This window comes from Astyanax mexicanus, chromosome 11 (genome assembly GCF_023375975.1).
Source record: "Astyanax mexicanus isolate ESR-SI-001 chromosome 11, AstMex3_surface, whole genome shotgun sequence".
In the NCBI taxonomy this organism is placed as follows: domain Eukaryota; kingdom Metazoa; phylum Chordata; class Actinopteri; order Characiformes; family Acestrorhamphidae; genus Astyanax; species Astyanax mexicanus.
Genome location: NC_064418.1, coordinates 27,467,876 through 27,491,998, shown reverse-complemented (window position 1 = coordinate 27,491,998; position 24,123 = coordinate 27,467,876). Strand labels below are relative to the sequence as shown.

At 39.1% G+C, this 24,123-nt stretch overlaps 1 protein-coding gene across 3 annotated transcripts in view; it reads right to left on the bottom strand.

The window, feature by feature from the left end:
* Nucleotides 1–3,397: 3,397 nt before the first annotated feature.
* epha3 (eph receptor A3) overlaps nt 3,398–24,123 on the bottom strand; it is a 158,389-nt gene continuing 137,663 nt past the window's right edge. For 2 of the 3 annotated variants that reach the window (XM_049485063.1, XM_007251746.4), the window contains exons 16-17: nt 16,793–16,948; nt 3,398–6,416 (exon numbers count right to left, since the gene is read on the bottom strand). In XM_049485063.1, coding sequence (XP_049341020.1) covers nt 6,311–6,416; nt 16,793–16,948 — 262 coding nt within the window. In that variant the 3' untranslated portion in view covers nt 3,398–6,310. Of the gene's footprint in view, nt 6,417–7,251; nt 7,345–16,792; nt 16,949–24,123 lie in introns of all 3 variants that reach the window. The other variant, XM_049485064.1, reaches the window with a different exon arrangement.

The window sequence follows — 24,123 nt, the reverse complement described above, 5'->3', positions numbered from 1 at the left end:
AACTCTTCGTTGCTGTGCTCTGTCCTTTATATTAAAAAGGAAATACAATCTTTAATATGGCCCTGTGCAAACGTTTGAACACTTTTAGCATTACAAGGTCTCAGACCTTGATTAGCAAATCAGACACAAGCATATAACCAGCTGTAATTAGAAACTGTCAACTGAATCTAATTTAAATAAAACATTCTATAAACTTCAAAGACTATTTAAACCTTTAGCTAATACTCATCACATATTGCTCTGCTTAAGCAGCTGTCTATAAAAGTCTGAAAGCAAAAGTAATCAATGCCCGTAAAGCAGAGGCTTTTTTCAATGTCTTTCAAAGTCCCATGACCTAAACACCAGTGTTCAGGAACCAGTGTGTGGACTGATATTAACACCTTAAAACTGTACATGGACTACTCCTCATTACAAAAATCTAATAATTAACCTCATTTTTATAGAGCCGTACATATGACCCTGTGGAACTCATCAAATAAAATATGCTGAACTGTTAGTAAATCAAACAACTCATAGTAGTTTCTGTTTTATAATTAATAACAGATACCACTTTAAATAAGGCTCCTTTATAAAGGGTTGATAAACAGTTTATAAATGAGTTTATTCACAGTTAAATTAAGTGGTAACACTTTCTATGAATGTCATCTCTATTAGACTCTATAAACATACTCATAACACATTATAATGCATTCATAAAGCATTATAAACATGGCTATACATATTTATAAAAAAATATAATTCATCATAGCCATGTTTATTATGCATCATTAACTGTGATTATAATGCATTAATACCTGTGTTTATAACATGTTATAAAACAACAATACCAAGAAACTCAGTCCCAGCTTGCAGACTGTATTATGACTAAAAAAGCTTCCAACTTATAAACACAACCTCAATAATCCTATAAATATATTTTCGACCACTGATCAATTATTCTTGCCTTGAACATAATATTAATTTTAGTCAATTATAATGTATTATAACAGGTCTTTGTGCACTCTAAGTAAAGTGCCAGACTTTCATTGTGGGACTATATTATTAACAATATATATATATATATATATATATACACACACAATTTTAACATATATATTATAATCACAGCTTATAACATATTATGATCACAGGTCATAATGCTTTATAAACATGGCTATAATGGGTTATGCATTTTTATAAACATTTATAGCCATGTTTATAATGCCTTATGATTGCATTATAATGTGTTATGAATGTGTTTATAGAGTCTAATAGAGATGACATTCATAGAAAGTCTTACCGATTAAGTTGTCAATACGTTAAAAACATTAATAAGCACTTACAACACATACATAGAAAGAACAACATACAGTACATGGCAAAAGTTTGGATACACCACCTCATTCAATGCGTTTTCTTTATTTTCATGACTATTTACATTGTAGATTCTCACTGAAGGCATCACAACTATGAATGAACATGTGGAGTTTTATGTACTTAACAAAAAATGTCCTGGCCTCCACAGTCACCGGACCTGAACCCAATCGAAAAGATGGCTTGGGGTGAGCTGGACCGCAGAGTGAAGAAGGCAAAGAGGCCAACAAGTGCTAAACACCTATGGGAACTCCTTCAAGAGTGTTGGAAAACCATTCACCTTTTTTGTTAAGCACATAACTCCACATGTGTTCATTCATAGTCTTCAGTGAGAATCTACAATGTAAATAGTCATGAAAATAAAGAAAACGTATTGAAAAAGAGAAGGTGTGTCCAAACTTTTGGACTGTACTGTATCTAATAAAATAATATTGAAAGTCAGTTTAGTCTTTTAACCCCTTAAAATGCCTTGTCCCATACAGCTACAGGTGTAGGTGATACAAAACCCTTTTTTCTGCAGTAAAATAACGTATTTACATTCTGAATATTTGAGGGCTTTGAAATCTCCTACAGGACACTTGAAGGATCATGTTTTTTCTCTACTCCACTCAATAAATCCAGATCAGTAACAGGAATCAACTCAAATTCTGCAAAATAAATGTAAAAAAGGGCCAATTTTATGTTTTTATTCATTACATTTTGATATTAGCAGATTTACTTCAATATTTTTTTTATATTTTCTTTTCAGTAATAAATAAACTTATTTAACACAAACGTTTTTTCAAGCCTGAATAGAAATCCTCAAGATTTAGGCAGACAATTGACACAAAAATCCTGGCCTGTTTTATCATGTTATTATAGTTAGATGAATAAAGTTATTAACAGAAATGTTAATACTGACTGATGGAAAATACAAATGATAAGCTTCAAGTGAGAGCTGAGGTTTAACAGTATAAACGAATGTGGAATCACTACAAAAGGCCACTTCCTATTTGTGTGTATGTGTTGTAACTGCTTATTAAAGGTGTATAACCTAATAAAAAAAAAACATTAATAAACTCCTTTATAAACTACGTATAAACCCTGTATAAAGGAACCATATTTTAAAGTGGTACCTTATAACAAAAAATACATTTGTGGGTCAAAAAGATAAAAAACAAGCTGTAGATTCAAGGTGACTCAAACACATTTGAGGTCACCTGCAAATACGAAAACTTAAAAAACTTTTAGATAGAATAATCAAATGCCCATACTTTTGCACAGGCCACACTAAAGAGTTTTATTTATTTATTTATTCATTTTTTATATGAAGTTATGAAAGACATAAGACGTAACTGTGCATTATGCTTTGCTGTAAATACTGTCTTCCACAGGCACCTGACTAGTATTCTGTCTCGGTAGCCGTGATGTTGTATACACAGATAATATACATCTCACTCATTAAAATCCTGTAAGTTTATATAGGAACATATGGCTTCCGTTCCGTAGAGTAGCCTAATTGGCTCCCTCCAGCAGAATTACACATTAGGTTCCACACAGCAGATGCTGGAATCTGCAGGAACTTTTCACTCAGGCTGCTGAAACCCTGCAATATAACCCAGTTTCTGCTCTCCGCTACAGACTACATACGGCACAGATTTAAACAGAGACAGAAGTCTTTATTCGGGAACGTCGACATCAGCACAATCGCAGTCCCGCTTTGCCCAGAGGCCGCGCCGCCGAGTTCTTTCACCTGGTAAAGACGGGAGCTGAGAGTGAGTTTGATCCTGCTTTGCTCGGATAGGACTGAGTCCCTTATCTCTGTTCTGTCTTGTCCTGAGGGAACACTGTACGGATGCTCTTCACATGATTTCTCAGCGCTGAGAAGGAGGAGAACACAGGCACTTTACAGGAGGTGACTAATAGATTTATTAAAACTGTCTCAGTGCACGGCACATACTCGCTCGCTGCGTTCGCTGACGCAACCCACTACAGCAGTGTGTTGTATTGCACAAAGTGAGAGAGAGAGAGACACGGGCGCAAATAAATCCACAGTAAGACAAAATCCTCTCCGCATTCCTTCTTTAGAAAATATTTCCAGACAGTTTATTATAAAAATATAAATGTTTCCACTACAAATCATTTTACATTAGTAGACAAGGCCATCTACATTTGCACACCCACCCGCACCCACACCCACACGCACACACCGGTCTAAAGAAAGAGTAGAGGAGGACGAGAGGGGGGGTGGGTTGGGTGTATGTGGAGGAGGGGGCAAAACAGTATTGCTCTTTAGAAGAAGTCATGTTTCATAAAGTAATAAAAAAAAAAAAAACACTGATAATGTCCTCACGTAACCACGTCATAACTTATCGTACGCTACAAACAAACAAACAAACAAAAAAAAAGAAAAACATTCAAATTGGCACGGTATACGGTTTGTTATCAAATAAATAGGTCAATAACGCTGATGTTTTAATGTAAAAAAAAAAAGGAAAAAAAAAAAGAAAAACGAAAATATGATACAAAATAACATAAAATATAATACAAAGGAGTTTTTGCTCTTTTAAAGTTTGCACAGATTTTTTTTTCTTTCATTCTTTTATACATACAAACATTTGTACAAAGGGATGGCCGGGTAATCGACAGTACCGCTAGGTTCACCATTGCTATTATTACAGGTCCTGTTTACATATGTACATGCTAATAGCTGAGAGAGCAGCAACAACATTTACAGGCATTGATTGAACGTACGGGAATAGACGAAGGAAGAGGAAGAGGAAGAGCTCAAACGTTCCTTCATAAAGTGATGAGATTTTGATTTATTTATTTTTTTTAATTTTCATGAAACCTTATCATCAGCCAAGACTTATCAACTAATGACATGTTTAAAAAAAATGCCAAATGATTGATTATTATTATTGTTATTATTTTAATACAATGAAAAAAAGCACCTCCTACCACAGCTGAGAATTTCTATTTCTGAAGAACAACAGATGGCACAGATCCCTACGCTGAAGTAGTCGGTTGCATGGTATTCTATCACTTCTTATCACTTCTTATCTTTTCTCAAATGCTTCTCAGAGACTGAACGAGGGCTGTGCATCCTGAGCTTCTGCAATAATGATAATATATTACATGACATTGTCCCTAAAGCACTCCCCCCCCCACAGACCCTTACTGCCTTTATAAGATGAAAAAAAATGAAAAAGAAACCAAAATGCAGGAAATTATAGGCTCTATGTTCTTCATAGAAGTCTTTCATTTTACCTGTCACTTCTATCGCTTCCATTCCTCCTCTACGGAGTCAGCGTGTTCTGATTTCTTCTGATCTGCTCTCTCTCTTTTTCTCTTTCTTTCTTTCTTTCTTTCTTTCTTTCTTTCTTTCTTTCTAGCTGGACATCTAACTGCAGGTGATCCCAACATGCCTGACCATGTTTTATTCAAGATCTAGAAATACAGTTTACAATTGCATTGATTTTCAACATTGCAGATCAGTTCATATCGTTGCTGTCCAATGAAGAAACATGTATCTCATGTATTTTTTACATCAATTGAACACAGAAGTGTTGAAGTCCTTCATATCCTTGTATCCTGATGAGATTTGAATGATATTTGGACCAATAGAAATGCTACAAAATTGAATAGAAATGGAATAAAATGAAATGAATGAGTTAAGAAGCCTTCTCTTTTGATGTTAAGTTGTTATTGTAAGTTTTAGGAGTTCCACGTTTTTCTTCGGACAGTGACGATATGCTCACGTTTGCATTTGGTTAATATATAATTATATATATATATATATAATAATATATATACCATAATCAGGGTTTTCTCTTTAGAACTGCACAAGAAAAAGAGCATCTGCTTTCCTCTCGCTGTAAAGTGACATAAACATCTCCAGTTAAGCAGCACATTTCCTGCCTGCGCACTGACTTGTGATGTTTCGGACGTGAAGCTCTGAGATGCGCCTTCTCTTATAGATTAATAGTTAATCAAACACGCCGGCTGTTGTGTCAGATCCTCAGAAGCAGCATTAGCAAATTGCTGGAGCATCAATCTTGGCTTTACTGCGCGGTCCTGCTTATTTTTTATGGGCATTTGCAGTGACGTTTACTGGAAACGCGTATTTTTTTTTTCATGTTCTCTAGTGAAATCTAGAAATCTAGAAGTTAAAGGGGGCTCTCGTGTATTGGCTGGCTCTCGTGTATTTTGTCCTGATAGCTTCGGAGACACACCCAATCCCATCCTGCATGACCACAATTAGATCAGCGATTTGAGAGGCCTGGAGCTATCGAGTCTTTTCTCTTTGAAAGGACTGAAGGCCTTCCAACAATGAGAGCTGCTGCTTTTGCAATGTTTTTGTTGGTTTATTACTTTTTTTACTAAAGGCATTTTTTTTTTTACCTTTTCCCTTCGATGATACAATATGATACAATAAGAGCTTGAGCGTTCGTCTGTATCTGCTGGAAGAAGAGCGGCTGGCTCGGGGCGACTCCATCCTTCTCTTCACACAGTTCTCTGCTGTGCCGTGGCGTGGGGAGACCTATCTGATATTCACTGATATCAGATCAGTGCGTAGACCGACCGAAAGCGCAGGTTCTGCAGGTCCCGGAGCCATGCCCACCCTTTTTTCTTCCTTCGTTTTCTTTTCTACATAAGGCAACAACAAATCAACATCTTGGGAGGCATGTTCTCCACCTGCCTGAGCACCATCAATAAGTGCTGGGAAGACCAGACCAGACTCCTCCAAAGTCCTTCTTCAGGAACATCACTATCCTATGCACTGATTCAGTTACAGTGTAGTAGTTCCTATTTCTCTAATACAGAATTTCCTGTCTGTTAAAGCCAAAAGCAGCAACAGTCTCCTCTATGCATGTGCATGCTTCTCTCTCATTGTTTCATTGTGTTCCTCCCTTTTTATTCCTTTGTTGATCTATGATTTTTATTATTTTTCTCGTTTTTTTTTTTGTCGTCGTTTTTACACAGGAACCGGGCCGTTCTTTGTGTGAGTTTCAAGTGCTTTGATGCTGCTCACAATCTTCTTCTGAGGTCCGACAATCGTCACGCCAACCTTCTTGAAGTCCCTGGGAGACAAATGAGAGAGAGAAAGAGAAAGAGAGAGAGGGAGAGAAAGCGTATGAGTGGTGCAGCAGTTTCTGAATGACACATGGTGACAGTAATGACAAGCCCTCAGCACTGCTCCGCCTCTACCCTCCTCCAGCAAGCCTCCGCTGTCAATCACAGGCGGCTGGAGTATCCCAGAAGGACACTGTACTGTACTCACACAGCTGGACATGGTGGACTGCAAAATTCATGCATCACAATTCATGGATTCTTAGACAGATCTAACATGAAGAAAATACGTGAGTTGCTGTTTCAGAGATCCAGAACCACGAACCACGACAGTTCCAAGACTCTCAGTTCCTCTGCAGTGATTTGAGTAGAGCAGTACCTGATAAAATAATTATTTCTTAATTTTATTTTATTAGTTCCATGCAGCCAATGGCACAAGCTTGAGATAATTATTTACAGCCACACACATACAAATCAATAGATCTACACACATATGCTATAATTAATGACTCAACCCATGCACACAGACTACAGTTAGATTTCTTTCCAGGAATCACCTTGAAACAACTTATAATAGTATTCCTCAATAAAATCTTAGTGAAATAGTGCACAAAAAAGTCACTTCCTGCAGCTTTGTGGACAAGGACATCATTAAAGCAGATTAGTACAAGCAGATCTAGGTTAGAATCGGCGTACAGCTGTTCACACTGTGTAAACGCTCGGTTAGACAGCGATCTTTTTTAGCATGTGCAGTCAGCAGCTCGAAGGCTCTGTAAAAACAAACATCAATGCAAGCAAAGGATTTAGGAGGGCGTCAGCACACGGCGAACCATGATCGAAACCCACCATCCGGTCTTTAAGGCCTACAGGGTCGTAATTCCCATGGACGGCTCCCACTCAGGACAAGTGGCCGCAGGCCTGACCTCGGCCAGGCAGATTCTACGGATAGAGGAAACCTTTAGTGGGACCACTTCACTGACCGGACTGGGCGTGTTTTGATGCCTCAACAAGCAACTGCACACATAATCATTATACTTCCACAACAAAATCTTTTTGTACCTGTATTATAATTGAATGTATCTTGATAGATCCACTCTTACTGTAACATTATTTGGGTTAGAGCTTATAGAAGCAGCATCAGTACATCAGTAAATATTCTTCTTCTTATTTGGGTTTGTTAGAATGGTTACTTCAGCTAATTACTACTTAAATGAGAACTCCAGTGTAAAATGGACTTAGGGTGTAGTAAATCGTGATAGAAAGTGCTTACTTTTGATTAATAGCACACCCCCGCCCTCTCACAGCGTTCCGTGATACAGAAATCTGAACAGTTTAACTTAAACACTTAAACACTTTCTCAAGTTATTAATGCCTCGTTTTAAATGTCAGGGCTCTCCGGATTCTAGCATATAGGTGTGGAGCTACTTTGAGCCTGGAAAACGGTGGAAAAAGCGATGTATTAAATTAGCAAATTATGCCCCGTGTCACTCAGTCTGAAGGGTGTTTGGACAAACTGTTAAAATGTCTGGATCTCGGAACACTGTGGGAGAACGGAGGTGTGCTATTCATTAAAGGTAAGCACTTTTTATCATGTTTCACTACACCAAAAGTTCATTTTACACCAGAGTTCTCCTTTAACCCCCTGTCTATTCATGTTTTCTAAATCTTCAGATCCTCAGTGTGTACGAAATTAAACAATTTCAAATATGGCAGTTTATTTTCTCTTTTAATCATAACCTTTTTCCTGAGGGTTATAAAAACAGTTCATCACTACTCCACAAGATCTTCTAATGACCTTCATGTAGCTTCCTTTAGGACGACTAGACCTGTCATCATCAACTTATTGTGCAATAAATTGATAAGAGCTGAGTAATTTGTGCCTTGTGTTAAATTGCATGTTTTTTTTTTTTTTTACATGTAAACCATTATTAATTAAAAGCTCATTGGTTTTGAATAGGTATAACTATTGCATTATTAATACATCAGTGGCATAAAATGTCTTTAAAATGATAATAATACTGCTTATCGCAATAATGCTAGGACAATATATCATCAAACAAAAAATAGTTATTGTGACACTTGGGGATCCATAAAGTATCTATCTATCTATCTATCTATCTATCTATCTATCTATCTATCTATCTATCTATCTATCTATCTATCTATCTATCTATCTATCTATCTATCTATCTATCTATCTATCTATCTATCTATCTATCTATCCAACAACATTGCATTATTATCTGACGTTCTTAACCAGAGTGATTCACAAGGTTAATCCTATAACAGAGGCGGACCAATGTAGTGTAAGGAGTCTAGCCCAAGGACTCTTATTGGTGTAGCGCAGCAAAGTTACGCAAACCTGGAATTGAACCCCAGTCTCCCTCATGATACATCACTGGCAGGTGGTGGTGTTATCCACTGCACCACACCAGCCCTAGACAGTTTACACATTTTCATGGAGATCCTTCACTTTTTTTTTTCTTCTAAAAACCCCTACAAGCCTCATGAGCATCAAACACAACTTTAAAACCCATCAACTCTCCTTTTAACTCATTTGAATACTAAATATATAACTCTGTGATTAATTTTTGTGACTGTTAAGTAATTCAATTTATTTTTTTCTACTTTGTGTAAGTCCTTTCTGGGCTTTGTTCTTTTTTCTTTCCCTGCATTTTTTTTTGTATTATTTGCTTTTAATTTCTCTACCTTCTTGTTAGAAATAAAATAAAAAGTAAAAAAACATAAATCAGTTCTAACAGCATCCAGTATGTACATTAAATAAAGCTTTACATTGAAACAGAATGTACAACGTGAATGCTACATTGTCTAATACTGGCACTAACAGTACACAGTGCATGAGAAAAATAAAAATACTATCAGGAGCGTTTTCTCAATAAAAACAACAACCTAATGAGTTGTTTAGACAGAAAACAGAGCAGAGTGCACTGTTACTTACAAAACACACACATACACGCAAAGACACGCACACATTAATGTGTCCCCACAGCAGATGTTGGTGATATTTAACAGGAATGTCAGTTTTTGCCAGTTCTGCCAGTTACTCATTCCAATTAGCTATACACTGCAGTCTGTGAGTAATTGGACAGAGGTAGGCTTGTTGTTGTTTCAGCTCTGTACTGGATTTAAAATGAAGCAATGATGTGATTTGAGGTTATGTACTTTCATTCTGGGTGAACTATGGAAGAATAACAGCTTTTCAATATACAGAGACAATACAATATGTATGCTCAGCTGTTTCTTAGCTGTCTTCACTGCATTATTAGCTTATGAACGACACAGCTAACAAAAACCTTGAAAGTTGACTCTAGATGTGGCATCTGGAGCGTATTACCATTGTCTTTCAACATGAGGACTATAGAAGTGTCAATAGCAAAAAGGCAGGCCAATCTGAGGTCGAAATTTCAAAATAAACCAATCACACACAGTCAAACATTGGGGTTTTCAAATCAGCTGTTTTATACATTGGTAAGAAAATCAAAAAGCCACTTCTTGGTGAGCTCAGCCATTACATAGAATTTGGTACACCACAGGAGACCACGAAACTGGATCACTGATCACTTTCAACCGTGAGTAATAATAAAAAAAATAAAAATAAAAACTGAATGGATCATAAAGAACGTTCTCCAGGTTAAAGCACAGATGTGTCAAACAGTATCATAAACAGAAGAATGCACCAGCATAACCCTTCAGGACTACATGATGCAAACCACTAGTAATCCTCAAAAACACAGAGTTCACAGAAAGGCTACAGTGTGCTAAAAAGTGCATTAAAAAGTCTTAAAGGAGCTGTGGGATGCAGGCTTGTAGACAACAGAGATGAAGATTGTAGATAGATTAGAAATAAAGATAGGTAAGAAATAATAAAAAGCTTTAACGGTTCACCATTTATGGATGTAAATCACCTTGAAGTAAAGCTGCTTTTCAGCTATGGACTGCTATGGAACCGTATCAAAGCATATAATTCTGTTCCTGCATTAATGGACTGCAGGGTACACAGTACATTTTGCACCAGGAGTGGCATACAGTTATCCAAAAGCAGTGTGTACGACTGGTGGAGGAGAATATTTATAAACCTTTATAAATATTAATTTGTTTTCTTTTTTGTTATTTCAGCCATTTCTCATTTTCTGCAAATAAATGCTCTAAATGACAATATTATTATGTGGAATTTGGGAGAAATGTTGTCTGTAGTTTATAAAATAAAACAACAATGTTAATTTTACTCAAATATATACCTATAAATAGCAAAATCAGAGAAACTGATTCAGAAACTGAAGTGGTCTCTTGTTTTTTTCCAGAGCTGTAGATATGACGCCAGTCATTTTTCTTGACTCTAATATTGTCATTATGTTTTACTTAGTAAGGAGAGCCCAAAATATTACTGTTGACTAAAAAAAGCGGTTTTATTTTATTTATGTTTTATTCATGCAGGATTTAACCCTTTTTTATAACAACATATGCATTCATAAGTTCGATGACATTTAATGTTACTTATAGTTATTAATTCCTAATTACTATTATTAATCTTTTTATCAGTGGCACAAAATGAGTATCACGATTATTTGAACATTTTGCCTCAACTCATTTAGTGAGTCACATGACTTCATATACAGTAGTATGTTTTCAAATAGCCAGTAAATGACTTCAGGGACAAAACTTCAGGGACAAAAAAAAAAAAAAAAATTAATATAAAAATCTAAATAATTGCCTTTTAAAAATTCTTAATGTCCACTTCGATAGTATTTAATGTCATGTACTCACCAGGACAACCTAATATTCTGACAATGATCAAATTAAGCAGTGTGTTTTCTGGAGTCTAGTGAGAGAATAAATGTATTATTTATTTATTTATTTATTTATTTTTTTTACATTTTTTTATCTGCCTGTCACACAAAATCTGAAATAGTGGACACAAACCTAACAACACATTCACCCATAAATGAAGCAACACTTCCGGCTGAACTGATTGTACTGTAATAGTTGGCTGAAGGAAATGTTTTAGTATTTTCTGACCTGAAGTGTAATTTATTCACAGTAATTGCCTGCTTCTGTTCAGCCTATGGCCTTTCGCTGTTGTCTGAGGCCTTATTATGCAATTTTCCACAACAACTTTTAAAGGTTTAACAGTTTTGGGTGACATGACATTTTTAGATTACTAAAATGTTGTTGTTAAATGTGAAATTTGATGAGAGTCATTATTAAAGTCGTTACATGTATTAATATACAGCTCTGGAAATAAGAGACCACAAGCCATCAAACCAAGCTGAACTGCTTGAATATTGCACCAGGAGTGGAATAAAGTTATCCAAAAGCAGTGTGTAAGACTGGTGGAGGAGAACATGCCAAGATGCATGACAACTGTGATTAAAAACCAGGGTTATTCAACCTAATATTGATTTCTGAACTCTTGCAACTTTATGAATATGAAAACAATTACTTGTTTTCTTTGCGTTATTTAAGTCTGAACGCTCTGCATCTTTTTTGTTATTTTAACAATAAGCTGAATCTGGTCTCTTAATTAAAAATTTTCCCAGAGCTGTATTATATAATATATAACTATATTCCAGTGAACAGGAACAATTTCATGGTTACATTTGGCACATAAAAGTGTACAATCAACAACCATAACATAACACCACCTTCTCCACCTTTTTTCCAATTTATCAGCTCCTCTGACAATACAGGAGCACTTTTTTACTTCTATAAGTACAGAGTGCAGGTCAGTAAGTGAACACAGTGTTTAAAACTCCAGCAGCACTGCTATGGCAGGTCCAATTCTACCAGTACACCACACCACACAACACACACACCACCACTTCAGTGTCACTGCACTGCTGAATGACACAAGGAGGTGGTGTTAATGTTATGGCTGATGGGTGTATATACTGTATATGCCTACATCTAAAATTTGTGGTTTGTGAGTGCTACCATGTTGACTGTGGCTATGGAAAAAGAGGCCAGTACTGCCACAGCCGGCTACTGTTGTGGCTGGATGCAGCTTGACAGTTTCTAAACACATGTAAACATATATTCAGAGCAGAATTCAGATAATAACCAACTGGAAATTGGAAACCTTTAAACACAAAAACAAGATGTGACTGAAGAATAAACTATACTGCATGCATTCGCTTTCTCTCAGTTGTAGTTTATGACAAACATTTATGAATCTTAAGCTTTGGACGTAATTTTCTTTTCAAAATAAGAGCTCCTTTTAAAATAATTCATTATAAAGCTCTGGAAAAGAATAGTTTCTGAATCAGTTTCTCTGATTTTGCTAATTATAGGTATTAGTTTGAGTAAAATGAACATTGTTGTTTTATTTTATAAACTACAAACATTTCTCGCAAATTACAAATAAAAATGTTGTAATTTAGAGCATTTATTTGCAGAAAATGAGAAATGGATAAAATAACAAAAAAGATGCAGATCTTTCAAACCTCAAATAATGCAAAGAAAACAAGTTTTGCAAATCAATATTTGGTAGAACAACAATGTTAATGCATCTTGGCATGTTCTCCTCCCCCAGTCTTACACACTGCTTTTGGATAACTTTATGAAAGTCCTGGTGCAAAAATTCAAGCAGTTTATTTTGGTTTTGATTATATTCCAGAGGTTTTTAATTTGGTAAAATCTAAAAAAGTTACGTTTTATTATAATTTTTGTGGTATCTTTTTCCTGGAGCTGTATATTCAGATGAGAATTCAGATAATCACCAAGATGTGACTGAAGAACAAATGTTTTTCTCTCAGTGGTAGTTTATGTTAAAACATTTATGAATCTTAAGCTTTGGACACCATTCTTTTCAAAATAAGAGCTATTTATAAAATAATTCAATCTATAAGTAGAATAACATTGTGTAAAATGGCAGAAACAGAATTTTTTCTCTAATTTTAAGAGAGAGAGAGCTTCTATTATCCTCTTAAGAACACACTGTGAATCTGAGCCTTTAACTATGAAAAAAGGCAAACCATGTACAATATAAACCATATGCTTAAACATACCCAACATCTCCCTTGTTTGGTATTTTTTGGATTTATAATATACACGTAATTTCTATGTTTCAGTGACCCCAGAATAAGTGTAAAGACTGACCAGGAAGACTAACAGTGTTTTGATTTTTAGTTTCAAAATATAGTACTACTAGTAGCGTAAAAAAATATTGTGTTTTCCAATCCTGTATAGATTTTTAAAACCATAGTATTGGTTTTTAATGTTTTTTAGTTTTTATAAGATTGTGTTTAAAACACCATTGTTAGATCCCACTGTTATGATTGTATAAAAAGTACAGAATGGGTGCCATTTCTGTCCCCAGGAAATGACATGTATACAGTAAATGTGCGCACAAAATAACTTTATTTAACTTTATATAAATGAATGCGCTCAGTGTTCTCATGCTATTAGCATAGCCGCCATTTCTTTTTTTTTTATTAACTTTGAATTAGAAACCTTGTAAAAAATAGGTAAAGCTGTCTCAGTTTGACCAGTACATGTTTCAAATTGTTAAGTACATGTTTTATTAGATTCAGAGTTAAAAAAAAATTAAAATAAAAGTTTAATTTGGAAGAGTTACAACAAGCAAATGGCACCCATTTGGTGGAATGGCCCAAAATGTGTTATAAACAATTGCAAAACTATTATTTTTCAACATATAACATTATTGAAATACACTGCCTGGTAACCCCTTTTGTTGTGACAAGTATTGTATCGTCAAGTTCTTGCCGATGCACTAAGCCCTGAGTGCTACAGAGAAGTAATTTAAAAATCATTTGGTTCTGTTAGTAAATTCAAAGATCTGTCACTGTTGTCTGATATCTCCTCTGTCCTACAGCACTGCAGTCCACTCCCCATATAAGGCTAAGCTGTGAGAAGACAACCTGCATCTTAAGCTACTCGATCTGGGTCACGGGTGAGGGAGAGCATTTCTCTCGCTATTTGCATGCAATTATTTACCCAGACATCTGAACCAAACATATGCATAAAGTGCTCTCAGGGGCTGGCATTTCGCTGTTTAACTGCTGGGTCCAGAGGGTACCGTGCAGTATAACAAAACCACCACTCCGAGAGCCGTGGCTTTGATCATCTTGATTGTGAATGTCACATTATTTACGCTGTCAAATACCTTATCAATTGAGTGGAAAACGCGTCCCTGCAGATGTTACGCAGGCTGGGGGAAGAATGCTGCCCTGATCCTACACACTCTTTCCCACAGACCCAGATCCGGCAAAGCTTTTTATGCAGTTTATTATTCAGAGAAATGGAGAAGTGAAATGAAGAAGCTGCGCTGGACCTGTTCACGACTAGCCCATGATTTTCCCCCTTGAAGACGCTCCTCCACATATGTTAAACTGCAAACAGAAGGAAGCGTGACTAAAGCTCGGTCGTTGCTGATTAATATCAGAATGTGGTAACCATGTTTAAAAGATTAACCAGAGCTGGCCTCAATATTTAATGGGCGCAGATTTGTAAATAGGTCCTTTTGCTCTGTTCAGTGTTTTTGGGTGGCCGTAGCTTTCAGTACACACATAAAAAGAGACCACACTCGCGTTTCTCGTCCGACTTGCTTACAGACTGCTGAAAGTTTGTCTCTATGTGACAGGCTCGTAAAAATGGCAAACAGTTTTTTGTGTGTCTGGATTTGTTGCTGCTATAGTTGATGGAGCTGTTAGACACATCTAACGCCTGCTGTGTTCAACCCTCACCAGCTCTACAAGCCGTTACAAAAGCAGCGGAGATGTAGAGGTTGACGTATGCCAAATACATCACCGGGTGTTTACTATATAAACCTACAGTGAGCGTTTCTTCTTTAGTAACACTGAAGCATTTTCAATATGTGTTCTGCTTATGTACGCATGTGTATAGAGAGAGTGCAGTGAGAGAAGAAGAAGAAGGTGAGCTTACTCTGCAGAGGTTTTAGGAAGCGTGTCAAACGAGCTGTAGCTGACGCTGCTGATATATTGCTTATTTTTAAACTACATATTTTGGGAAAATTACTAGTAGTGCTGGGGAAACTAGAACCGGTATGCGTTTCTCTCATACCGCCATACCGCTAGAGGGCGCTGCGGAGCGTCATGCGCAACAGAACCATCAGAGAAGGAGACGCAGCCGTGTGGAATCAAACACTGGTCTAGCCCTGTTAAATATATTAATACTGTAGCTTGAATTATGTTTCGAATGTATTTTTTGACTGGAGAAAGAAGGGGATTTTGGCTGATTTTAGTACTGTAATGCCTCGAATGGCTTCAGGAATAACATAATTTAGTAAATTTATATTAAACTTATGTCTTGTGCAATAGAGCTTTTGAGAAATATCTATTTGAATACTTAAACACTGACTATTTTACTACCATTTATAGAGTTTATGGAACTATTAAAAATATTTTTTTCATACTTTGTAAAGAAAGTTGTGTTGAAGGTTTTGGTGTATCTCTTTTTAAGGTATATTGTTTAAATTCTTCAGCTGTTTCTCTGCTAATGAAGTCTGATTTCTTCATATATTGTTTAATTTTGTGGGACTAAGTAAACCCAATAGTAATCAAAGCTTTAATTTGAAACCTTAGTGTTTTATATTTTATGTACTTATATTGGTACCACTTTAAAATAAGACTACCTTTATAAAGGGCTTATAAATGGTTTACAATTTGTTTATTAATGGTTACTAATTAAGTTGTAAATGCCTTAAAAATCAATAATAATCAGTTATAACACATATGTAGAACGGGAAACAATGACCTGTTGTTTGTCAAATAGTGAACTCATAGCCATCTATATTGTTGCCCTTTCTACATATGTGTTATAACTGATTATTAATTATTTTTAAGGCATTTACAACCTAATTGATAACCATTAATAAACTAATTGTAAACCGTTTATAAACCCTTTATAAAGGTAGTCATATTTTAAAGTGGTACCCTTATATTAAACAGTACAGTAAGTCACAAACCTATATTAAAGCCCAGTCATGCAAAAAATAAAAAAATAAACTGTGAAACCGTCAGAATCTTGCACTAATTACTAGAATGTGCTCATGCTATTAGCATAGCCACCGTTTAGTTATTTTTCATGTTTTTGCTAATTCTATGCTAAAAACTCATTCCTGACTATTTAAATCCTTTTACTCAAAACACAAAAAGTAATAGGAGTGAGTTCCAGTAACAGAAATGAGTGCTAGTAACAGGATTTTTTTTTGTCATAAATATCAATTATTTAAACATGCAGTCAACCATTTCTTTAAAATAAATAAAGAAAAAAAAATGAGTGAGTGTTTCTTCTTCACTAACACTGAAGCATTTCCAATATGTGTCCTGCTTATGTGCACGCATGTGTATAGAGAGAGTGCAGTGGGAGAAGAAGAAGGTGAGCTTACTCTGCAGAGGTTTTAGGTAGCGTGTCACACGAGCTGTAGCTGACGCCGCTGAAGGCCTCTTTACAGGGTAGCGTCCTTACAGTCTCTAACCAGTCGCCCATGGTGCCAAACGAGGTCATGTCTGTGCTGTTCCGGTCCAGAAGCAGGTTGACAGGCCTAGTAGATGAGATATAAAGATGTAGAGACATGGAGATGAGCCCTATTAATGACAAGTAAACACATTTCTCAACTATAATGTATAGAAGTCTTTTCACTGTAAAAAAAAAAAGAGCACCAGACAATATACATTATATTTCATCATAACTGTCCAGTAGATTATGCCCAAATCCAACCTGAGGTTATGGTAGCACTTTAACCTCCTAGGACCCAGATTTCGTTTTTTTAGGACCACAACACTAAATTTTGCTCTACACCTGGTGTCCTCGTATGAGGCCATTATTAACTAGTGGTGGCAAAAGAGTTTAACTGTCACATCTGGTGCTGTTAGCTCCTCTGTTTCTCACACACCCAGCTCTGACAGAGGTTCTCAGTCTAACAACTACATTACCCAGAACGCACCACCCGCTGACACGCACACACCCAGTCACACGTCACCTCACCTGCTCCAACCAGGAAGCCCCGAATATTAGTCTGGCACTATTTAAGGACACCTCTCACACACTTCTGTGCCGGGTATTGTTGGATTTTCCTCATTACTAAGCGTTACTCTCTATTGTCTCTGTTATCTTCGTGTATGACCTTGTTTTGTTTTTTCTCGACGCCGATTTTTGGATTATCTCTGATTGTGGATATTTTTGTGTATGACCTGGACTGTTTCACGTTTTTCGATTTTGGATTACCTCTGATGTTGGCCTGCTTGTGTTTGAACTCTGGACTGTATCTCACTCATGGTATGGTTATCCCTACGTTGCTTCTGTTTACCGGTGCTCTAACTTTGTTTGTACGACTACCCTTTTTTCTGCCTGCTATTTTAATAAACAACCCGTTTTACTGCATCTGCGAGTGTCTGTATTCTGTGCACACCATGACAGAATACCCGGCCTCTCTCGATCAGACAGCAGATGCGGATATGCTAAGATCAGGGTTGTTTAATCAAGGCAGATTGCTCGGTCAGCACCAGCAAACACTCGCCGGTGTGACCCACGCCGTTACTGAGTTAGCTAGCCAGCAAGCTAACCAGCAGCAGCAGCTCTCTAGCATTCTCGAGCACCTCAAGGGCTTAGCTGTAGCTAACGCTAGCCCTGTAGCTAACACTAGCATCATTAGCTCTCCTGTCTCCGGCTTTCAGGTGTGCAAGCCGGAGTATTTTGATGGTTCCCCGGAGAAATGCAGCGGATTTCTCTTACAATGCTCCGTATTTTTTAGTAACGCTTCTCCCGCCTCAGACAAAGCTAAGATCGGCTTTATTATTTCGAGGCTGTCTGGTAAAGCACTCGACTGGGCTACGGCGGTTTGGGACACCATTTCTGAAACCTGCTATTCGGAGTTTTTGACTTTGTTTCGAGCAGTTTTTGATCACTCACGCTACGGACAATCCTCTGGAGAGCTTCTACTGGCGTTAAAACAAGGTCAAAAAAACTGTTGCTTCATATGCCACGGAGTTTCGCACTCTGGCAGCTGGCAGTGGCTGGAACAACGCTGCACTCATCTCTGTGTTCAAGAATGGACTTAACCCTGAAGTTTTGAAGGAGTTAGCATGCAAGGATGAATCCCTTACCTTGGATCAGCTGATTTCCCTCTCCATTCGGTTAGACCAGCTGCTCTCTCGCCAAACCAAGACCAACCTCCACGTACAACCCACTCCAGCAGAGCTACCTCACGCTTCATCAGACTCCACAGTGGAACCCATGGATGTTCAAAAGTCCAGATTATCTCCAGCGGAACGCCAACGCCGCATTCGGTTCCATCTTTGTCTCTACTGTGGAGAGGCTGGGCATCGCAAAGCTGCATGTGGTCTCCTGACCCGATCCGTGAAGGCTCCAGCCCTGGGAAAGCGCGTGGGGGGCTCTCCACGCGCTAACGTGGTACGTAATTCTATCTCTAATCACAAAGCTAAATGTTTTACGTTACCCGTTATTATCTCTTCACCCACTGGTATGTTCTGTGTCCCAGCGCTTGTAGATTCCGGGTCGGAGGGGAACTTCATCAGTTGGGACCTGGTCAAGGAACATGGCATCCCTACCCGTGACCTGCGCCGTCCCATTTCTATTCACGCTGTGGATGGGAAAACTGTACGCTCCAAGGCTATCACTCGTCAGACACTTCCCGTCGCTCTTCAAGCCAGCGCTCTGCATCACGAGGAACTGCCCCTGTTTGTGCTTCCCTGCTCTGAACACCCGGTGATTTTGGGCATGCCATGGCTCAAGTTTCATGATCCTGTGGTTTCCTGGACTGATGGTGATATTACGGTTTGGTCTCCCTCTTGTTATGAACATTGTTTAGCTCTTAATGAGTTAGCTTTACAGTCTACCTCGGTAGAAAGTCCTGACGCAGTAGATACTCCTGTTATCCCCTCTGAATACTCTGATTTTCTTGATGTCTTTAGCAAAGCCAATGCCACTAAATTGCCTCCACACCGTCCTTATGACTGTGCTATAGATCTAGTGGAGGGAGCTACGCTGCCCAAAGCTAGAGTCTATCCCCTCACCCTCGATGAAGAGAAGGCTATGGCAGACTATGTTGAGGAGGCACTCGCTCAGGGTTTCATCCGCCCGTCTAAATCTCCGGTTGGTTCAGGGTTCTTCTTTGTCAAGAAGAAAGACGGGGGGTTGAGACCCTGTATAGACTACCGTGGGCTTAATGACATAACTAAGAAATTTGCGTATCCGTTACCCCTCATACCCAGCGCTCTCGAGCAACTTCGTGAAGCTTCCTTTTTTACGAAATTAGACTTACGCAGCGCGTATAATTTAATTCGTATCCGTGAGGGTGACGAGTGGAAGACTGCCTTTACCACTACTAATGGGCACTACGAATATTTAGTGATGAGTTTCGGTCTCGCTAACGCCCCGGCAGTCTTCCAGTCATTCATGAATGACATATTTAGGGATATGATTGGGAAATACGTCGTTCTATTTATAGACGACATTCTGATTTATTCAGCTGATTTTGAGTCTCACGTGATCCACGTACGTTCCGTTCTCCAACGCTTACTGGAGAATAGCCTTTATGCCAAAGCAGAGAAATGCGAATTTCACCGTCAACAAGTCTCCTTTCTCGGCTATGTTATTAGCTCCCAAGGCGTCCTGATGGACGACACCAAAGTTTCAGCTGTCACTGACTGGCCCGTTCCGCAGTCTATTAAGGATCTCCAGCGCTTTTTAGGTTTCGCAAATTTCTATAGGCGATTTATCCGCAATTTCAGTGGTATAGCTGCCCCTCTTACTGCTCTGACCAAGAAAGCCACTAAGATCCTGAATTGGTCCCCCGAAGCTGAGCAAGCTTTTAATAAGCTTAAAACTGCATTTGTGTCCGCGCCTATACTAGCTCACCCTAAGCCCGAACTCCCGTTCGTTGTCGAGGTCGACGCTTCTGATACTGGGGTAGGGGCTGTTTTGTCACAGCGTAGTGGGTTTCCGCCTAAAATGCATCCCATAGCCTTCTTTTCACGAAAAATGTCTCCTGCGGAGCGCAACTACGGCATAGGGGATAGAGAGCTTCTTGCTGTCAAACTGGCTCTCGAAGAATGGCGTCACTGGCTGGAGGGGGCCGCGCACCCATTTACTGTTATCACTGATCACAAGAATCTCGAGTATTTACGCTCTGCCAAACGTCTTAATCCTCGCCAAGCTCGTTGGTCATTATTTTTCTCTAGATTCGATTTCTCTATTTCGTTTCGCCCTGGCAACCGTAACACTAAGGCAGACGCGCTATCCCGAGTCTATACTGCTCCGGATAGCGCATCTCAGTCTTCCGAACCTGAACGCATTCTTCCTCCGGCCGTCAAAATTGCAGCTATTCGCTGGGAATTAGATGATCTCATTCAACAGAGTGTAGCGCACTCACCGCCTCCTGAGGGGTGTCCCTCTCACAAAACTTTCGTTCCTGGACAATTTAGAAATCGTCTTATTAGCTGGGCTCACTCTGCTCTCACCTCGGGCCATCCCGGCGTTACGCGCACTCTGCAGCTAGTATCAGCTCGCTATTGGTGGGAAACCATGCGAGCTGACATACACGCTTTCATCTCCTCCTGTTCCGTTTGTGCTCAATGCAAAACCCCAAAAACCCTTCCAGCCGGTAAGCTTGTTCCTCTACCTGTACCAGAAAGACCCTGGTCTCACATAGCTGTAGATTTCGTCACCGATTTACCTGTCTCCGAGGGTTACACCACAGTACTCACTGTTGTGGATAGATTTTCCAGGGGGGTTAAGTTTATTCCTTTCTCTGCCCTGCCCACTGCACTTCAAACTGCACAAGCCATTTACACACACGTGTTTAGACATTATGGTATTCCAGAGGATATTCTCTCTGATCGGGGTCCTCAGTTTACTTCCAGGGTTTGGAAAGCATTTTTTGAACATTTGGGTGTTCATGTTAGTTTAACCTCAGGGTTCCATCCCACTAGTAACGGTCAATGTGAACGTGTTAATCAAGAATTAGGCAAGTTTCTCCGTCTGTACTGTTATAAGCACCCCTCTGACTGGTCTCAGTTCCTTATATGGGCTGAGATTGCGCAGAATTCTCTCACTAACTCCACTTCTGGTCTCACACCGTTTCAGTGCGTTCTGGGTTACCAACCTCCGTTAGCTCCGTGGACAGCCGTGTCCTCTGAGGTTCCTGCGGTGGACGACTGGATGAAGCGGAGCGAGCAGGTGTGGGAGGAAACTCACCAGCAGGTTTCGGAGGCGTTACGCAAATACAAGGAGCAGTCCGACAGACACCGAGGCAGTACCCCCCAGTATCAACCCGGGGATCGAGTGTGGTTATCCACCCGGGACTTGAGGTTTGAGGGGGAGTGCAGGAAACTTCTGCCTAAGTATATTGGGCCTTTCAAGGTTTTGTCTCAAATTAACGAAGTTACTTATAAGATTGAACTTCCAGCCCAGTATAGAGTCCATAATTCATTCCATGTATCTCTCCTGAAACCTCTTGTCCCAGGTCCACTCGCAGAGGGTCTTCCGGATGACGTACCGCCCGCGGCTGTGGAGGGGGAGGCTTCATCCACCTACGCGGTGAAAGAGGTGCTGGATTCTCGCAGGCGCGGCGGTGGGCTCCAGTATCTCATTGAGTGGGAGGGCTACGGCCCCGAGGAGCGCTCTTGGGTTGCTGCCAGTGATGTGCTGGATCCGGCTCTTTTGGCTGAATTTCATGCTAGTCATCCGGGCAAACCTGCTCCTAGACCCCGTGGGCGTCCCAAGCGCTCACTTTCCTCGTCGGTTCCGGTTCATCGGGGTTCCCAGCTCCGCAACCCCCGCCTGTCCGGCACCTCTGTGGCTACTCCTGTTCCTCCCGCCGGTACTCCCTGTCCGTCGGGTGGGCGTCGTCGTGGTCGTCCTCGTTCCGTTCCCGTTCCGACTCCCTCGGGGGGAGGTACTGTCACATCTGGTGCTGTTAGCTCCTCTGTTTCTCACACACCCAGCTCTGACAGAGGTTCTCAGTCTAACAACTACATTACCCAGAACGCACCACCCGCTGACACGCACACACCCAGTCACACGTCACCTCACCTGCTCCAACCAGGAAGCCCCGAATATTAGTCTGGCACTATTTAAGGACACCTCTCACACACTTCTGTGCCGGGTATTGTTGGATTTTCCTCATTACTAAGCGTTACTCTCTATTGTCTCTGTTATCTTCGTGTATGACCTTGTTTTGTTTTTTCTCGACGCCGATTTTTGGATTATCTCTGATTGTGGATATTTTTGTGTATGACCTGGACTGTTTCACGTTTTTCGATTTTGGATTACCTCTGATGTTGGCCTGCTTGTGTTTGAACTCTGGACTGTATCTCACTCATGGTATGGTTATCCCTACGTTGCTTCTGTTTACCGGTGCTCTAACTTTGTTTGTACGACTACCCTTTTTTCTGCCTGCTATTTTAATAAACAACCCGTTTTACTGCATCTGCGAGTGTCTGTATTCTGTGCACACCATGACATTAACACGTTACAGTTTCATTACAGTTTTGTTCAGGAAATTAAATGAAAAGTAAATAGAGTAAATGTTTATGTTTTTTACTTTGTTATATATTCATGTTGAAGCAAATGAGCCATATTGCTCAAAAGGGGCACAATTGTTGATTCTAGTATTTTGTTTTGCACTCAGGCAAAAAATTGCTCTATTCAGGCATAAAACAAATGTTTTGCACATCATTACTAATTGTGACATTATTGTGTTCTATCAAAATATAAAACTAAAGTCCTCATATGTGGACACAATTTTTCTCAGAAACTACATTATGCAAAAAAATATAGTAAAAATATATATTAGTGTTTTCACACTAATCAGGTGCTAGTTAGCCCAACTAGCGAAGAGAAATATGGAAATGCATGAAGATGTTCAGGGGTCTGCAGTTCACATCAGGCCTGAACAACGTGACTACTGAGCAAACAAGCTACGGTAATAAAAGTGCATGCAGCACAGAGCTAACACAAGCAGTAAAAAAAAAATCCCTCTGCTCTGCTGGGTTGTGGGGTCTCCATAAGGAAATACCTGTGGAGAAGCAGGGCTGCTCTCCTCCATCCATGTTATGGAAAGCATTCCCTTGAAATTTAATACATATTGGAAAGTTTATTTTAAAGTATAGCCATCTGTTTGCACATTTTTTATATGTATAGACCAGTTCTCTGCTTGTTTCCTTTGTTTATGTGCAGATCTTAAACAGATATATGAAAAACAAATGTTAGAAATATGTAGATTTGATGCTACAAAAAGCTAAATAGACAATTACATAAATATGAGATACTTAAAGGAGCATTCTGTAGGAAATGAGAGCAAGAGTGTGAAATAGCTACAGCAGTCCGATTTCGAAACCCCACAGAGTTGACAGAGTTGTCTGCCCCGCACACACCTCCCCAGATGTGAAGCTCACTCTGGTTGCCAAGTTGAGGAGGCTGAATCTACACAGTGCATCCAGTGCAAGACGAGTAACTTCTACCATGGCAAGCAACGCTAAGTCATACTCTGTAAGTTAATCAGCTAATGAATTTGTTTATTGTTTGCACATTATAAACTCATCAGCTCATCAGTGAACTTTATCTGTAGTAAGCTAACTTAGCTTAATGCACCGCTAGCTGCGTTAACCTAAGCCAAGCCTGTTATACCGGAAAGATCCCACTGCTTTAACGATTTACACCATAGAGTTGGAGTTACTACTTTACAGGTCCTAGTAA